We start from the raw sequence: 18,869 nt of genomic DNA on the forward strand, positions 1-18,869 counted from the left end.
TTAGATCCCACTTGTCAATTTTGGCTTTTGTTGCAATTGCTTTTGGTGTTTTAGACATGAAACCACTACTCAAGGAAGTAAGAGGACACAAACAAATGGAAAAACATTCCATGCTCATGGATAGGAAGCATCAATATCGTGAAAATGGCCATACTGCCCAAAGTAATTTATAGATTCAATGCTATTCCCATCAAGCTACCATTGACTTTCTTCACAGAATTAGAAAAAACTACTTTAAATTTCATATGGAACCAAAAAAGAGCCTGTATAGCCAAGACAATCCCAAGCAAAAGGAACAAAGCTGGAGGCATCATGATACCTGACTTCAAACTATACTACAAGGCTGCAGTAACCAAAACAACTTGGTACTGGTACCAAAGCAGATATATAGACCAATGGAACACAACAGAGGCCTCAGAAGTAACACACACATCTACAGCCATCTGATCTTTGTCAAACCTGACATAAACAAGCAATGGGGAAAGGATTCTCTATTTAATAAAAGGTGCTGGGAAAACTGGCTAGCCATATGCAGAAAACTGAAACTGAACCTCTTCCTTACACCTTATACAAAAATTAACTCAAGATAGATTAAAGATTTAAATGTAAGACCTAAATCCGTAAAAACTCTAGAAGAAAACGTAGGCAATACCATTCAGGACATAGGCATGGGCAAAGACCTTTATATTATTTCTCGAATGATGTCCACCAACAGTAGCTTAATATAACTAAATTATTGAGTTAGTGTGATGATTGTCTCTAGAATATCTAGGCTCAGATAAATTCCTCTTAGTAGTAAGAGAAATAATAAAGATGAACTCAGATTTTTATAGCTTTAAATCAGTAAGGAAAGAAGTATGAATAAGCAAGAATATACAAAGGAGAGTATGATATATACAAGAATTTTATAATGGTGATCTTGCACAGAAGATCATTATATGGTTATTAGCATGCTCCAAGGTCTTTGGGTCAGCAGTTAACTTCCATGCCCTTTCTGCTTCTGGAGGCTTTTGCAGAGCTTCAGTTTAAAATTACTAATGGGTGTAATCATCAGTGTATCAAGGTTCCCTTTCATTTTTCTAGAGGGTTGGGAATGATGAGGTCATGAATAAATATTCCGGTGAAAATGTCCTCATATCACTGGATTTATAAATTAGAATGTTTCAGCTAAGAAATAAAAATCTAATTGTATTTTAGCCATTGTGAGGATTGTGGCTTTTCAACAGGGGAATGCTTAAACAGAGTCATAAAATAAGCACACTATTTGAACTAGTACCTAGTAATAAATCATAGAGAGGGACAACTGTATACAATCCATCTGGAGATGCTCAAAGGTTTCTTCTGCAATTTTATCAATGTCCCATACATTTTTTTCCAAATTAATTTAATTACAAATGAAGCATGAGCTGGACACATCTTCTGCTATCCTGAAAATGTCTTTCCATTGCTGTTTAATTGGCCAACTTGTCCTTCCAGAATAAGTTGCCTCATTTTTCATGAGATGTACTGAGTTTTCACAAATATTCTTCAAATGAAACTTCTGCTTGAGATATCTACAGATTTTCTTCCATAGGCTCCCAAACCATAGAGAACAGAGACCTTTTAGTTGGTTTACTGAAAGATCCATAATTATGTTGATTTGGGTTATTTACTTTTTAACGCTATCTGGAAATGTCAAGTCACATATTAGACATTTTCTAAATTGGTAATTTTACATTATAACTGTTTTTTCCTCATTTGATTCAACTAATTCAGGAGGTCTAAGCCTACCTACAGAGGGAGAGAATATGGTCCTTTTTATGTTAGTTGTTGAGTCTATTTCAGAACTATTTGAAAGTTTCCTAAAGTTTTTTCTTCATCTTTATTTAGTTTACAACTTTGAATATTTATTGAAAGAAAAGCTTCTGAAAGTGCTTTATGCAATGCCTTTTCTATTTTTCTTTTTTAAATGTTACACCACTGGGTTACTTTAATATTCTCTTTTCTGCTCTTGCATTTAAACATTTTTCTCCATCAAAGGCTAATAATTAGTTGAATTAATTGGTACATACTTGTAGTATGGACAATAAGTATCTAATAAAATTCCCAAATTCTATAGCAAACATTATGTTCTGTATTCATGAAGTTTAGGAAAATTATTAACTATAGGTCTTAATTTGGCTTTATACCAGTTTCTTTAATTCAACTTCTATAGATCTGACTTATGTTCTAGAAAGTTTAAAATGTTATACCATTTTCTAGTAAAAACTCTGATGACAGAGTAGTTCATTTAGAGAGTCAGGTAAAGTTGCATAGAAAAAGAATGAAACGAAAAGAAGGTAGCATTCAGAAGGTTACCAAAGCCTTGACAAAAATCATCTTTGAATTGGAAAATTTGTTTGCAGGATGACAGCTAAAGAAACTGACAATTGACTGTGGTATTTTATCTCCTAATTTGTCTAGAGCTCCTTTTAAATATTTTAATTTATTGATTTCATCATAAATTAGTTCCCATATGGCCAATGTTATTTTAAATATCTATTTTCCTACCTATCCATCATCTATCTATCTATCTATCTATCTATCTATCTATCTATCTATCTATCTATCATCTATCTATCTATCTATCTATATATCATCTATATATCATCTGTGTTGCCTGTATTGGGAAAACAAAAAAAAATTAGGATTAGTATGTGACTTTATATAGGAAGAATATGTTCTTCCAGAAAAAGGTTTGTATTTAGACAGAGACAAATCTCTGATACACAAGGAAGAGAGGCCACTAAGTTCTGTCAAAAGTGTGTGCTTGCTAATGGTGTGTTAGATTCCCAAAGCAAACAGAGTGTAGGAAGGCAACACAGAATCACTAAAATAAAGTGATCTTTCATAAGTTGACAACACGGGAAGTATTCTTGTAAAGGTTTTCTAAGAAACCTAAGGCTGAGTGACCTACCACTTTTGGCAAATTGGTTATCAATTTAAAGGATCTCCAAACATTAGCACTCAGGGCCAGCTTGGATTGGACACTTCTTAGGCTTACATGTTCCTCTAATGTTTATGAACTATCCCTTATATTGTCAACAGAAAAAGGTGATTCAAAACAAAACAAACACACAAACAAAACAGAAAAATATGGTTCAAAACGAAACAAACACACAAACAAAAAAGACCCATAAAATAAGACTTTGTATATGTATGTAAATAACAGCGAAAGCAAAGAAACAGCGAGGGAATAAACAGATATGGAAAAAAATATTTATCAGATTGTGTATCTCTAAAGTGAACTATTTGTTGACATAATAAAAAGCTTATGTCTAATTACCAAATGGTGCATTTCAAAACCAAAGGTTATATGACATAATATATAAAGATACAGGTGAAATTACCTTACACAAAGACCTAAGTTTAATTGCCTTCTATATAAAGACCTACATGATTACAAATCCTAGGACAACTACATAAATTCAGCAACAAGAGCTCAGTAAAATTAGCCAGAGTGAGAAAATTGTTGAGAATGACTCTCATGCTAGTACATGGGAAGGACAGAATGTGGGCACGAGGGGGTCCAGTGAGTGACCCTGTTGATCAGAGCATCTCCTGGAATGTTATCAAATAAGGAGTCTTCAAAATTATCTTGGTGAAGCCTCTAGAAATATGAAACATGGTGAGACTAAATACATAAAATTTTTTTTAAAAAGCACAACAGCTGGCTGGGTGTGGTGGCTCATGCCTGTAGTCCCAGCACTTTGGGAGGCCGAGGCAGGCTGATCAGGAGATCGAGAACATCCTGGCTAACACAGTGAAACCCCGTCTCTAGTAAAAATACAAAAAATTAGCCGGGCATGGTGGCGGGTGCCTGTAGCCCCAGCTACTCGGAAGACTGAGGCAGGAGAATGGAGTGAATCCAGGAGGCGGAGCTTGCAGTGAGCTGAGATTGCGCCACTGCACTCCAGCCTGGGCGACAGAGTGAGACCCCGTCTCAAAAAAAAAAAAAAAAAAAAAAGCACAAAAGCTAAACAAATTGCTTACTATAGTAAGGGATAGTTGTTCTAGGCAGATACATTTTCTCTGAGCAGAATACTATTCATTTTATATGGAGTTTTTAGAAAGTGTGGAGTTTAGGGATTGAAAACCTTGCAGCTTCTGAGAGCTGGTTGACATCACCTGTAGCAATACGATTACTCATATGAGACTGTTGATTAGTTGGCACTCATTTATTGAAGTGATTCTGATCCTGCCTGAGTGATTATCAGAAGTAAGGGCTGACAGTGCTTGCTTGGCATCCAAACACATGTTCACTGAGGCAAGTTGTTGATTGACAGGTTTAGCACTGGTTCTGGTGGTTCCTTGTTGCCATGGCTACAGAACAATGAGTCTTTTCCTAAATTTATGGAAATGACTTTATTCTCACAATTTGGGAAATATTGGCCCAGACCAAATATTTTGTGATTACAAAATTCTGTGAAGGGGTTGTCCCAGAGCCTGACAAATTTTTCTCTCACTCTGAAATACAAAATACATTTTATTCTCCATCTAGAAGGAAAAGATAAGCCAGGAATTTAGGAACAAATTCCAGTCTTTCCTTTCAAGAGATGGGTTAGGGGAGATTTCATTCTTCCTGGATAAGTCCACTAGAGGTTACTAACTCAAAGGCCCTCAGGTTTCAGATACAGATCATTCATGATTCATGAGTAGAGTGAGATTTAAGGTATAATATAGAGTTATGCAGTAAACAGGAGAACGCAGATTCTTCTAAAGAAGTCCATGAAATTTACATTGAAAACACTCTGCTGGCCAAAAACGACTTGTCTGTGAGCTGGACTTGCCTACAGACAAGTGGCTGCATCAAAAGAAAAGTTTTGTTAGTTTATTTCTTAATAATTTATTCTATCCCATTATCACCATTTAACCCTCACTGGAAATAAAGTTTTATTTGGGTGTTTTCTTTTTCTGAACATGTAGAACCGAGTCCCATTCACAGAATGGCATCTATTTATAATGCTGATGTTGGAAGAAAAGATCATTTTTATAGGTTCAAGTATGTCACATTAGGCTTGTAATAAGATTAAGTTTGGGGACATAATTGTCCAGGTAAGACAATGATGTATCTTTATTTGTGTAATAGTGCGCATTTTTTAAAAAGCGTTAAATGCTATAAATCATGAAGAATGCAAAGATGACTGTGTCTCTGGTAATTAATAGGCAAGTTGTTATTCCTAGCAGAAACCTTGGATTCATGCTAAAATGATTTTTCTCATCACAGGCTGTGAGCCCATTCCTGTGCGCTATCTTGAGTGGAGCAACATTGAATCCATTATAGCCATCGCCTTTTCATGCCTGGGAATCCTTGTTACCTTGTTTGTCACCCTAATCTTTGTACTGTACCGGGACACACCAGTGGTCAAATCCTCCAGTCGGGAGCTCTGCTACATCATCCTAGCTGGCATCTTCCTTGGTTATGTGTGCCCATTCACTCTCATTGCCAAACCTACTACCACCTCCTGCTACCTCCAGCGCCTCTTGGTTGGCCTCTCCTCTGCGATGTGCTACTCTGCTTTAGTGACTAAAACCAATCGCATTGCACGCATCCTGGCTGGCAGCAAGAAGAAGATCTGCACCCGGAAGCCCAGGTTCATGAGTGCCTGGGCTCAGGTGATCATTGCCTCAATTCTGATTAGTGTGCAACTAACCCTGGTGGTAACCCTGATCATCATGGAACCCCCTATGCCCATTCTGTCCTACCCAAGTATCAAGGAAGTCTACCTTATCTGCAATACCAGCAACCTGGGTGTGGTGGCCCCTTTGGGCTACAATGGACTCCTCATCATGAGCTGTACCTACTATGCCTTCAAGACCCGCAACGTGCCCGCCAACTTCAACGAGGCCAAATATATCGCCTTCACCATGTACACCACCTGTATCATCTGGCTAGCTTTTGTGCCCATTTACTTTGGGAGCAACTACAAGATCATCACAACTTGCTTTGCAGTGAGTCTCAGTGTAACAGTGGCTCTGGGGTGCATGTTCACTCCCAAGATGTACATCATTATTGCCAAGCCTGAGAGGAATGTCCGCAGTGCCTTCACCACCTCTGATGTTGTCCGCATGCATGTTGGCGATGGCAAGCTGCCTTGCCGCTCCAACACTTTCCTCAACATCTTCCGAAGAAAGAAGGCAGGGGCAGGGAATGCCAAGTGAGTTATCTGACCTGTTTGTCTCTCTTTTCTCTTCCTTTCTCTGTCTCTCTTTCTCTCTCTGTCTCTCTCTCTTTCTCTGTCTCTCATATCTTCCTCTAGTTTTCTGAGTTGTCTCTTCCATTTCCCCAATGCCTTTCTCTTCCTTTCTTAGTCTTTTCTCCCTTTCTTAAATCTCACATTCTGTTGCAGTAAGAATGCAGAACTGAGGCTCCTTCCTGTTTTCATTTCTTTGAAAGAAAAGGAGCAGGAAACAATCCTTATTCTTGCCTAGAAGTGGAAGCTTCGGTTCTGCCAGTAACTTACCCTTTCGCATGGGACCTCCTTCTATGGAGCATCATTTTGCCCCTGGGGGCTGGGTCAGAGAGGCAAGCACTAATTATAATGTCTAGTTCTGACCATGGCGAAGGTAGCTTCTGGTTTATTTTTATCATTCCGGAATCACACCACTTCTAAACCGGGGTGAAGGGGAGGAAAACTTAGCACCTGGAGAAATTGCCATTTCAAAATTTGATCACCACTGAGCACCAAGTATGTCCTAAAATAAGATCCTGCAAGCAACTGACTTATCATATCTCTCTTATTTATTGAACTGGAATGTACATTGTAATAAACATGTTCCACGATGTTACACATGAATTGGGTCATCTCTGCTACTGCAAAGTCATGATCAGAATAGTTTCTTAGTCATAAAGCACCAAAAAATAAAAATAAATTAAAAAAAGGGAACCAGGTGATAAGCCCCAATCTTGAGACTTTGTGTGAACATTAAAGTCCAGATGAATTCCAGATGAATTCTATTCAAAGTCCAGATGAATTATATTTCTATAATTCTTCTGAGTTGTTTTTATAATAAGCACTTTCCTATCCTTTTTCTATTTTGAGAAGAAGCATATGTTAAATTTGCATATGTCACCTCTTTCTGTGACCCATGAAAACAAATTTCATGTAATGTTTTTTATTTCAAAAATAGCACGGATGCTTGAAGTTCTAAAGGTAACCAAAGTATCCAAAGATTAAGTCATTTTCTCCACCAGCAGCATTAATTTTACTCTTTCAAACAATCCTTTAAAAATAAAAAGTTTTAATAATAATCATGATAAGGTACACATTGTTAATAATCATTCCATCCATCTGAACCTGTCAGCAGGAACATTATTTCCCCCTATTTTGTAGGTGAGAAAAGTACTCTGCTGTAAATTTTTTAACTTGTATTTATTTATTATTGTTATTTTCTTAATCCCAAATGTGATAGTAGAATTTTTGTAACTTTTCAATGTAATTCCCCTTAGTTATTCTTTATTTAGATCTTAACTGATATGATACTTCTCACTTTAACACATGCCAAAAATTTTACATCCTTTAAATTTCTTGGTTTTTGTATCTTTACTTTCCAAGAAGCAACGTGGGCATCTTTTGCAGAATTTATATACTTTGAGGATCTAACAAGGGAGTCTTTGGGAAAACATATCTTTGAATCCATTTTATGGATTTCAAGTAAAGACATCCCTAATTTTCTCAAAACTATGATGAAGCCAATAATGTACGCTTACTTCTTGGTATATCAATTTTTAAGTTTGTTATAGGATTGTTAATCATAAAAGTGGTCAGCCTTTTTTTTTCTCTTACCATGTTTTTTTTATTCTAGCCAAACCCCCCTCAGGAGCAAACTCCTGGCAGGGAGTTATCAGGGAGCATGAAAGCGAACCAACAGTGCCACGAAATGGGGAAAAAAAAAATTAGACAATTAGTCCAGATGTAAAATGGCATCACTAACAATTTCCATTAAGAGGGAAGAAATAAGAGGAAAGAAAATGAAAAGAAAGAACGCATTCCTTAAACTGGAGTGTTCACAAGGATTAAAAGATTCACTTTATTGCATCACCTATGGTTTTCTGAGGGTTCCATTACAACATCCACCATTATTCCACTCCATGTTTCTAACTACCTTGCCTTTATTATGGTTCTCCAGAAGCTTCCTTGTAATTTTTAGGTATGGGTCATTTTTGAAAGTTGTTCTAACCATTTAAGGTAAAGAGAAAACCTATATAATTAAGTTATCGTGTGTTGGTGCCCAGGAATATGCATTTTTGAAAGCTCTCCCAGTGATTCTATGTACAGACAGATATGGGCACCTGTTTAAGAGAACAGTGACTAATGAACAGTATGCAGTGCCTGCTGCAGAGATGAGTTGGAGCTATCTGATGTCACATTAACAATGCTGAGTATTTCTCTCATGTCCAGGCATTGCTGCAAGAGATTACCTTCCCACACCTGGAACCACTTTCCTTATAAACTGAGAGCATTCCCTTCACTATTAGAAATTTAGAAATTAATTTCATGTGGGATCTTGCTTTTGAGAGAAAAATCAGCACGGTCTAAATTAACTGGATTGGTTGTCTAGGAAGTGCTGGTTTCATCAGTAAATTGTTGAACTATTAGCTGCAATTTATCAAGCATTATTACATTCATTTAATAAGAAATATATTTCTTATTAAAAGTTATAACCCGCAGCTTTCTGAGTACAATTTATACCTACTCCAATATGCACCAAGCAAATGAGCTGACCCAGAGAGGGTATTTGAGGCTAACCTTCTATGGAAAACAATCATCTGTTTACTCATTTTTCTCGTTTGTTCTGCTGTTGCTCCTGTTGTAACTATGTGAGACTGTAATTTTAGTATATAAAAAAGAATCTCAATGCTATGTTTTTACCTTTTTATTGCCATTTTATGTTTTCTTAGTTTGTCTCCAAAGTTACAAAAAGCACAAACAGTCTAATATTTTTACAGCAGCAAAAATCTGCTAGAGTTTTGCCAACTGAAGCGAAGGGGCTAAAAACTCTAGAGAACACATCACCCAATGAGTTTATTGCTATTCTGGATGTGTAATTCCTACATTTATGGTACACTGAGGGTGTTCAGCAGTCTGCATGTGTAGCTATAAACACAGAACAGATGCTGTAATGAAGAGCTTCCAACTGATCTATCTGTTTGAACATTGTTTTGAGGAGTTGCAAGTCCAACGGCATTCTCATGACAGGCTGTTTCTGAGATACGTGGTTGGAATGATGTTGCGTGTCTGTTTTTAGCAAAGTTTACTTCAATTTTTTATCTTATTCACAGCTGAATATCTGACACAACCAAAGGTTTGGGCACTTGCTTTACATTTTCTGGAATATAATATAGGAGGAGTTTAATCAATATACTGGGTGTTTGGGTTGCTTGAGTTATTTATAATCAGAAGTCCCTTCAGGCATACTTGTATCCTGGGAGATCAGCTGAAGTTACCTTTGACACCTCTCATTTCTTTAGCTTTTTAAAAAAATGAACATGAATGGAAAAAATATGCAGGACTCAGTAGATTTAAAAATATTGAAAAAATCGATTTATTGGCAATAGAAGAAAATGAAAATCCATGGACATTTATGAGGAAGTAAATTAATTAGCTCCAAGTAATTTAACACTTCCTTTTAAAGCAAAATGAGTTAACATTATTCAACTGAAAAATTCAAATATCATATAAATGACATGCTTCTTTAAAAAGTAATTACATCAGTGATTACATGTCAAACTAACATCTCTAGTTAATTCCTAGGTAAATAAAATCACTGAGTGCCAAACAATTTGATGGCACATGGAGCTAAAATGTGACAATACATTCCTATGATATTTTGCGTGCAAAATTGTGTACAAAACTAAAAACAATTACAACCCTTCCTCCCTAAAGGCATCAGACTGACACAAGGAAGTAATTTTAAAATATAGGTTACTAAGTAAATGGATATTATTACGTGCTACCTTGATTATTTCTTGAGTATTTGAGTATTTTCTTAAGTGAGTCAAGAACCAAGTGAAATTCTAAATGGAATGATGCTCAGAGGAAATTTTCCACTTTGTTCTCTGCTAGAAATATATTTTGTCCACCAGTAGAAGCAAATAAGCCTGCAGCATTAGTCATTATGTCCTGGGTAAGCATTTTGATTTTCTTTCCTCTGATTATGAAAAGAAATGTATTAGTGAGTTTACAGATATCATGGCCAAATGGAAGTGGCATGTTCTCCTCTTTTTTATTTTTGATACAGTTCTCATTTATGTTTGTAGCTCTGCTAAATTTTTATTATTTTTAATTGACACATAATAACTATACCTATTTATAGGGTACACTGTAATATTTCAATACCTGAATGCCATGTGTAATGATCAAATCAGGGTAATTAGCACATCTATCATTTCAAACATTTATCATTTCTTAGTGTTGGGAATATTCAAAATCCTCTCTTCTAACTACTTGAACTATTGTTAACTATAGTCACTATACCCTACTAGAACTTATTTGAAAGAACTCATTTACTATTCTGGCTCACAAACAGGATAATCTTGTCATTTTGTAATTATTTTTCTCTTAATCACACAATATATAGCTTTAAAAGCTATTGTAATTCTTCATGATATTTATAGTAAACATCAGAAGATTTATTGAAACATTTGTGATAGAATTTTACTACTGGATAGTAATATTTATTGAGGATCAATTTCTCATTCATTCATTTATGTAATCAATCATTGTTTCAACAATAAGCTTAAAAGCACTTAGGTACTTGATATGGTGCTAGGTAATCAAGATAAAATATATATATATAAGAGGCAGGCCCTGACTGCACCAATCTTGCAATATGGGAAGGGGGACACTAAAAAATATAACTAAATATACTGTGTTATGTGCCATAGTAGAAAACCAATATAACATTCTCAGTGCCCAGGGAAGAAAGAGATTAAGTCCAGTTAATGGAGTAGTATCTGTAGAAGGATTGGAAAGATCTTCGAGTGAAAGTAGCATTTGAACTTGACCATAAAGCATGTTTTTCAACTGGAGAAATTGTGCTATGCTAGACTATTTTATATAGAGAAAATAACATAAGTGAAGATTCAGAAATGTTAATGCACTTTCATGCCACGACATAGAGTTTGTTATGCATGAAGCACGTAGAGAGATGTAGTGTTGGGCAACTTTGCAAATGCAAGAAGAGTATAGAATATAGATAATGGTTAATGTACCAAGAGGAAGTTTCAGTACTTTTTCTATAAATCACAAGGTGCAATAAAGGTTTTTGTGAAGTTTCATCATCATGTGTAAGCTTTAGGGGAAGAAACTGACTTATAGAAAGACCAGTTGGTAGAGTGCCACAGTAATCCAATAACAGGTAAAAATAAAAGCCTTAAACTAGAGCAGTAAAGTTGAATCCAAGACATGCATATGAAAAAGTTTTCTGAGCTTAATTCACTAGACTTGAAATACCAGTTATGCGAGGTGAAAGAAATAATAAGAAAATAGAATAGGACTCTTATGATTTGAGCCCAAGTGAAATACTGCTACTATTAAAACAGATAAGGAATACAGGAGCAGGACAGAGGAGATATTGACAAGTTGGGTTTCAGATTAATTAATTGAAAGTGCTATAAAGTCATCCAAAGGGAGGTATCCATAAGATTCTTAGAAATTTAAGTCTGGAGCTTAAGAGAAAGGTCTAGACCAGACCTCTTGATTTGAAGATCAATTGTCAAAATATTTAAAGCGCCCATGAGGGTGGTTATGACATGAGAAAAGAAGAAATACTGGGAAGAACAAACATTATGGAACTCTTACACTTAAGAGATAACATAACGAAAATCTGAAGGCAGTAGACAAAGGTTATCAAAAAGAATGTGGGAAATAAAAGGATGCAATATTATGGAAACCAAGGAGACCTTGTATTAATGCGCTCAGGTTGTCAAAACAAAATACCACCAACTGAGCTGCTGAAATAAAAGATGTGTATTTTCTCACAGTTCCGGAGGCTGAAAATCAAGATCAGGATGCCAACATGGTTGGTTTCTGGTGAAGGCTTTCCCATTGAGTCACAGATAGCCACCATCTTGCTGTGTGCTCACATGACTTCTTCTTTGGGAGACAGAGATAGAGGATATAGATAGCAATGATAGAGACAGCAAGACAGCCCTGTTGTGTTTTTTTGTTTGTTTGTTTATTTGTTTGTTTTTTACATGGGCACTAATCCCATCCTAGGAGCCCCATCCTTATGACTTCATCTAAACCTAATTACCCAAAGTCTCCATCTCCAAAACATTCTCTATTAGGGCTTCAATAGATGAATTTTGGGGAGAATGACTCATATATTCAGTCAATAACAGAATGTTTCAATAAGATAGAACTTGAGGTCTTATCCTTGGAATCACCAAGGATGGGGACTGTATGGTTAACCTTGAGAGGTTTCAGTGCTATAATCTGGGTAGAAGTTATACTGCAATAAGTTGAGGAGTTTGGCATTAAAAGAAGTAGGAAATTCCAACAGTATTTAAGGAGGTTGAAGAAGAGGGAGGAAGGGTATCATAGAGGAGAACTTTAAGCTTCTTTGTAATATCTGAGAAAAGAGGTGACAAAGAAGGAAAAGTTGGAAACATAAGAGAGAGATCATCTGGTGTGTGCTGGGAGGCCTGGCCGAGAGCTGGGCTGTTAGCAGAGCCATCTGACATTAATGGAGAACTATGACAATGAAGCACCAACTCTGAGGATGTGTGTGGGTGACACTGGTTCTCACTCACCTGTGTTGATGTGTAATGGTTGGTATTAACATAGTATGAAAAATCAGGCTGGGAGCTTATCATCATTTTTATTAAAATTTGAAAATAAACCCCATCCTACTGATTTTATTGGGCCTCTGGACTTATAAACATTGACAGTAAGATATGAGAAGGGACAAATGAGGGAAAGCCTGGAAAGGAAGCTGTGTTCTTCTGGAATTACTGATGGGCTGGAGCACTCTCAGCCTGTAAGTAGGTGCCCTTTGTAGAAGAAAGAAGGGTAGGCTGGGCATGGTAGCTCACACCTATAGTCCTAGCATTTTGGGAGGCTGAGGTGGGTGGATCACCTGAGGTCAGGAGTTCAAGACCAGCCTGGACAACATGGCGAATCTCTGTCTCTACTAAACATGCAAAAATAAAATTAGCCAGGCGTGGTGGCATGCACCTGTAATCCCAGCTACTTGGGAGGCTGAGGCAGGAGAATAGCTTGAACCTAGGAGGCGGAGGTTGCAGTGAGCCAAGATCACACCACTGCACTCCAGCCTGGGCAATAAGAGCAAAACTCCATCTCCAAAACAACAAACAACAACAACAACAAAAAGAATAAAGGAGAAGGAGAAGAAGAAAGAAGGGTATTGTGTATCCAGAGTTAGACTCAGTTGGGGATACAGCACGCACATCTGTTCTGTGTGATTGGAAAGAGTTAGAAATCCTTAGACCCATCCCTGATGGGTCATAGTGCCTAGGTGGTCAGCACAAGGATATTTCGTTTGAGGTAAAGTCCTGTGTTCCTCAAAAAATCAGGCCAGAATGTTCTCACTTCCTGAAAGATGCCACACTTTTTCTTCACCTGAAGGCCCTTAGCATACTTTAGAACGAACATAGCTTAGTAAGTAAATGGTGTGTGGAGGACAATGCTGCTGCAGGAGACCACCTGGAAAGCCACATGCTCAAGTGCAAGGAAGGGGCGAATGGCCCCAGGATAATGGAGATGCACATTCCCTGTCCCCAGCCTGGTGCAGCAAATTTGCAGTCACCACCATTTCCTTGATTTTTCTCTTGCAAATAACACACTTGCTCCACAAATAACACAGAAGTAGCTACTTTTAATACTTATGGCTCATATTTTCAATTTCTCACCTGAGACAGACCATGGGCACCTATTATGCTATATCTTCAAAGAGAACATAATTCCTTTTAAATATAGGTCATCTTTTACATTTCAGATTCAGATAAACTTGTATAGTCAATGCATATTCAAGTTCTGAAACTTAATATTTTATTCACATATGTTAATGTGTAGTTTCTAAACTGAGTCCATAAATATTCCCAGATAATTATGTGTAATGGCCCAAGGTGGGTACATTCATAACACCATCATGCAAATAAAGAATCTGAGGCTTGGAAAGCTCAATGCCATTTTTATAAGAGGAATAAATGGGGCCAAAAATCGTTGTTTTCTGGATAAAAATCATTTATTTTTATCATTCAGTGGCTCTCTAAGTTTGTTACCTCAATAATGTATTTATTATTCATGCATTAAATTCAATTAATAAGAGATAGAGCCCATTCCCAAAAAATTCATGGTATAACACATGGTTACAATCTCATTGTGTGCATGAAATGATAAGAAACAGTATAATGTGGTGACTCATGTGAATGGGAAATTTCAGAGTCAGATGTTGTTCTTAGTCAGTTTGAACTGTTATAACTAAAATATCATAGACTGGGTGACTTAAGAGCAGAAATATATTGCTCACAGTTGTGGAGGCTGAGAAGTCCTAGATTAGGGTGCTAGCAGGTGGGGTCCTAGTGAGGGTCCTCTTCTGGTTTGAAGATGGCCATCTTCTCATTGTATCCTCACATGATAGAGAGCAGAGGAGGGAGGAAGCAAGCTCTCTCCTGTATCTTCATTAGGGCACTGATTCCTTCATGAGGGCACCACCCTCCTGATCTAATTATCTTCCAAAGGCCCTACCTCTTCATACTCTCACATTGGGAGATTTTAACGTACGAGTTTTAGAAAACACAAACATTCAGTTCATAGCACATGTCTATCGAGTCATCTGTTTTCTTTCAAATTACTAGTCCTTGGGCAAATTGCTTAACTTCTGTGTATTTCAGTTATAAAAATGGATAATAATAGTGCTTATAGGGTTCTGAGGAGGATAAAATGAGAAAATTTGTATAAAGAGCACAGCACAATACCTAAATAATTGAGAAAAATCTCAACAATTGTTAGCCCGTGACATTAAAATTATAAAAACATGGGAAGGTATATGAAAGTTCATATACTATACTAACATAAAATTTGTAATTACCCCTTCAAGTAAATAGAGTTCTAGAAACTGGGGATATGCCTTAGCCTTATGCATTCATTATATTCGTGCTATAAAAAATGGAGGAGCTGTAAGTCTGCTGGAAGTGGAGGCATGCTACTGTTACTCCGTGTGAGATGTGTGAAGAAGGACACCCTGTATGACACAGTTTGGCAACCTGTCCCTGCTTGGCCTCAGCTAAAGAAAGATGAGGTCATTTGCATCCCATCTGCTAGCCTTAGTGTCCAGTGTAAAGTGTTATCAACTTAAAAGTGAAGCAGACTGTGTGAACGTGTTGTAAAGCTAGTCCAGGAGCAAAAGTATTGAGAGTTTGGAGAATTAAGAAAATAAGAGAAAAGTCTCAGTGGGTTTGGAAGCTTCAGATCACAAGAATAGAGCCTAAAGGGTCATTAATTATAATACTTTGGCTGCAAGTTATAGACGACAACTTAAGCTAGCCTAAGCAAATGGGGTGGGGTATTTAATGTAAAAATATAAGAAATAATATCAGGTATCTCATATGACATAGAAGACTGGGTCCAGAGTGGAAAGGCTCCAGGTTTCTGTCTTCTTGCCTCCTGTCTCGCCCTATGCCTTCTTCATCTTCTCCTCAGATATCTTTATTTCGTGAGAGCTCATGGTGAGTCTAACGATAACCATGCCAATGCCCATGAGTTCACATGTTATTATAGGTCCAGATACCCAAAGAGAATGACTGAATTCCCTCAACTCACAGGGTTCTGCATAGCACAGAGAGAAATACTGTCCATGGAGGGGGAAGAAAACTCCATGGCTCTGTTAGAGGATCCATTTGTTAATGAAAGTTTGAGGTGTAGAGTCAACTAAGTTTAAAAGCCAGACCTTATCTTCACTTCTATCATATAGATTTCTGGCTATAAAATGCCTCTCCATTGCCTCGGGATGAAGACTAAGAAAAGACGAACGTTAAGTTTTGTTTTTGTTTTGTTTTGTTTTGTTTTGCTTTGCTTTGTCTTATAAAGAAAATAGATCATTAGGACATTGTCTTCTGAGTTAATAAAAATACATTATAAGTTACAGGACAACAATAAAATATTATTAACATTAGTTAATAGAATAAAAAAAGAAAATCAGTGAGTATTTAATCAAGTTAACAAAAAATGTACCTATAATAACATTTTATTTCAACAGAGTAAGGGAAGCCTCCTATAACTGAAGGCAACTTAATACTAGCCTCTATGCAAATTATCTGTAAGATATATGAGGAATTGGCTGCTAACAAAATTAGGCCAAGCCCCTAGGTGATGCTGCTCCAGGTAATGAAAAACAACTCTTTGAAAGAAATCAATAACAGTAGGAAATACTTTCCTTCCCCAAATTTTCCAGTTATAAAAATATATTCTCAAGTTACCATGCTCCTAGCAAATACCCTCAAATACTGTGGGAATTAATATCTTTTTCCACTTGATCAAACTTCGTATTTCTCATATTATTTGGCTTAGATGGGTATGAAAAAATATAGACTTATGTAATAAAAGTACATTAAAAGAAATTATGATAGTGGAGTTGGAGTAGGGATGAGGGAGAAGAGGGATGCTGTCAGCCAGTTCTGTGACTGTAGCTGTTGATTCCATTAGTGTCTTACTGCAAACTTGAAGTAAGGCTTTTATAATTCAGTCCTTAATTTAAAAAAATTACAGAGTCGACTATTTTACAAACTGTGGACAATTTATTGGTAAAGAAAATAGCACAGTCTGTGATCTTTGCTTTGTCTTATAAAGAAAATAGATCATTAGGACATTGTCTTCTGAGTTAATAAAAATACAGTATAAGTTACAGGACAACATTAAAATATGATTGTTAACATTAGTTAATAGAATAAAAAAAGAAAATCAGTGAGTATTTAATCAAGTTTGAGTGTAGGGGAGTAGAGGAATACCAGCAAGAAACCTGGCCACAACAATGTGACAAGGTGAAGTTCTACAACAGAGGAAGTAGGGAATATTTGGGAGGCACCTAGAGGGCTTCTAGTAAAGGCCTTGGAGGTAGGGAAGGTCTACAAAGCTCTATGGACAATAATTCCCATTAGCTAGACCAAGACGGAGATTAAGAAAGAGGGGGTTAAGGTGGAGGAAGTGCAGAGAGCGTGTTGTAGGCAGAGGGACCACAATGTAAAGAGATTTGGAGGCAAACAAGACCTCAGCTTATTAGGAAAATGAAGAAAAAAATAAAAGGTTTCAGTAGGGTTGGTATTCCTTATAAGTAATGTTTGTTTAGCTTCAAGTATGTGAAGCCAAAAGTTATTTCAGGGCTGATCCTAGTATAAAATCACTTTTGCTAGGATGGTTAGAATTATAGGCTTGGTTTCAAGGGCTGAAACATACCTCTTAAGATCCAGAAGATAAATACTGTTGACTCATTCATTCAATAAACAACTTTCAAGCACCTAATTGTGTCAGGCACTGGGACAACTGCAGTGGTGAACAAATAGATCTGGCTCCTGACTTTGTGGAAACTGAAATCTAGCTAGTAGACTGGGCATTGAACAAGACAATACAAGCATAGTGAGTGTTTCTGTGAGAAGTACGGGTGTTATGGGAGTGTTATTAGAAGTCTCCAACCAGTCCAAGAATGCTGGAAATATTTCCAGGAAGCATTACCCTAGCTAAGATTTCTGAAGAAGGAGAAGCGGTTGGTTAGGAAAGGAAGAAGGCTGATGGATTGGAACAGTTAGGGAATCTGGATGTAAAGATGGGAAAAAAAGCACTCACAGATGATGGAAATGAAGCAATTCCAGGATGCCTGGAGCAGAGGAAGTAAGAAGGAAAACATAGTGAGACAAGACTGGACAGGCCTCTAGGGCCAGATTACTTAGAACTAGTTAGAGGAAGCCTTATGAGCTTGGACCTTATCTTCTGGACAATGAGAATCCACTCAGGTCACAGAGCAGTGTGCACTGTGATTGGTGAGATGTGTGTTTCAGAACTATCACTGTACCTCCAGTATGGAGGATGTTTAGGAGACGAGCAAGATATGAGCCTGAGCTCCGGGAGGAGACTGGTACAGGGTCCAGGGAAGAGATTACAGTTGCCTGACCTGTGGCTTTGACAGGTGGGACGAAGACAGTGAACAAAGAGAAATACTTAAGTAAGAACAAAAGTAAAAGTAAAGTTGCTCAAAAAATTCAATGTTAAGATATACACAGAGCCAACAGAGACATGCCTTTGCCTCAGGATTGTTGGGCTCCAAGACCTATAAAAGTTGAACTATCACCAGAATAAATGTATAAACATACTAAAACATGACTGATCTGGAAAAGGAGGAGAGCAGAGAAAAGCAGTCACCCAAGAAAACATTGGAAATGGCCACAGATCTCTGTAAGGTGGAGGTGGGTGAAGGGCTTGGTGACCAATGGGTTCATTACAAATTTGAGATGAACCTAACTGTCTTCATTTGATGCCATCAAATGTTTAACTATTGAACCTTGTAACCCTCCATCCCCTCCTTCTGCCTCCCTGTGAACAAGCAATGGTCAAGTCTTGTCTCCCCTTACAAGTCTATTGATATATGTTGCAGCATTGTCAGCGCTGTATGTTATTTCCATTGCAAATGAAAGTGGAATGAATTCTGGCATGTGACAATCTTACTTCATGAACTGTTTAATATAAGTCTTATCCTAGCTGACATATCGTTCTTTCAGGGGCAGACAAAAATAAGCCCTGCATTTAGGATTGACCTGAGAGGTGAGTAGTGGGAAGGACAACAGCAAGACCGAGAGCCAGATCCTGGCTGGCCCTTGGAAAACCCTTCCTTAAGAA

The 18,869-nt window shown here is 37.2% G+C and overlaps 1 protein-coding gene across 5 annotated transcripts in view; it reads left to right on the plus strand.

The window, feature by feature from the left end:
* Positions 1-18,869, plus strand: part of GRM1 (glutamate metabotropic receptor 1) — a 478,923-nt gene that overhangs the window by 435,705 nt on the left and 24,349 nt on the right. For all 5 annotated transcript variants that reach the window (XM_055391792.2, XM_055391793.2, XM_019030188.4 and 2 more), the window contains one exon: positions 5,246-6,176. In XM_055391792.2, the coding sequence (XP_055247767.1) occupies positions 5,246-6,176 (931 nt within the window). The remainder of the gene's footprint in view (positions 1-5,245; positions 6,177-18,869) is intronic.

The sequence above is a fragment of the Gorilla gorilla genome, chromosome 5 (genome assembly GCF_029281585.2).
Source record: "Gorilla gorilla gorilla isolate KB3781 chromosome 5, NHGRI_mGorGor1-v2.1_pri, whole genome shotgun sequence".
In the NCBI taxonomy this organism is placed as follows: Eukaryota; Metazoa; Chordata; class Mammalia; order Primates; family Hominidae; genus Gorilla; species Gorilla gorilla.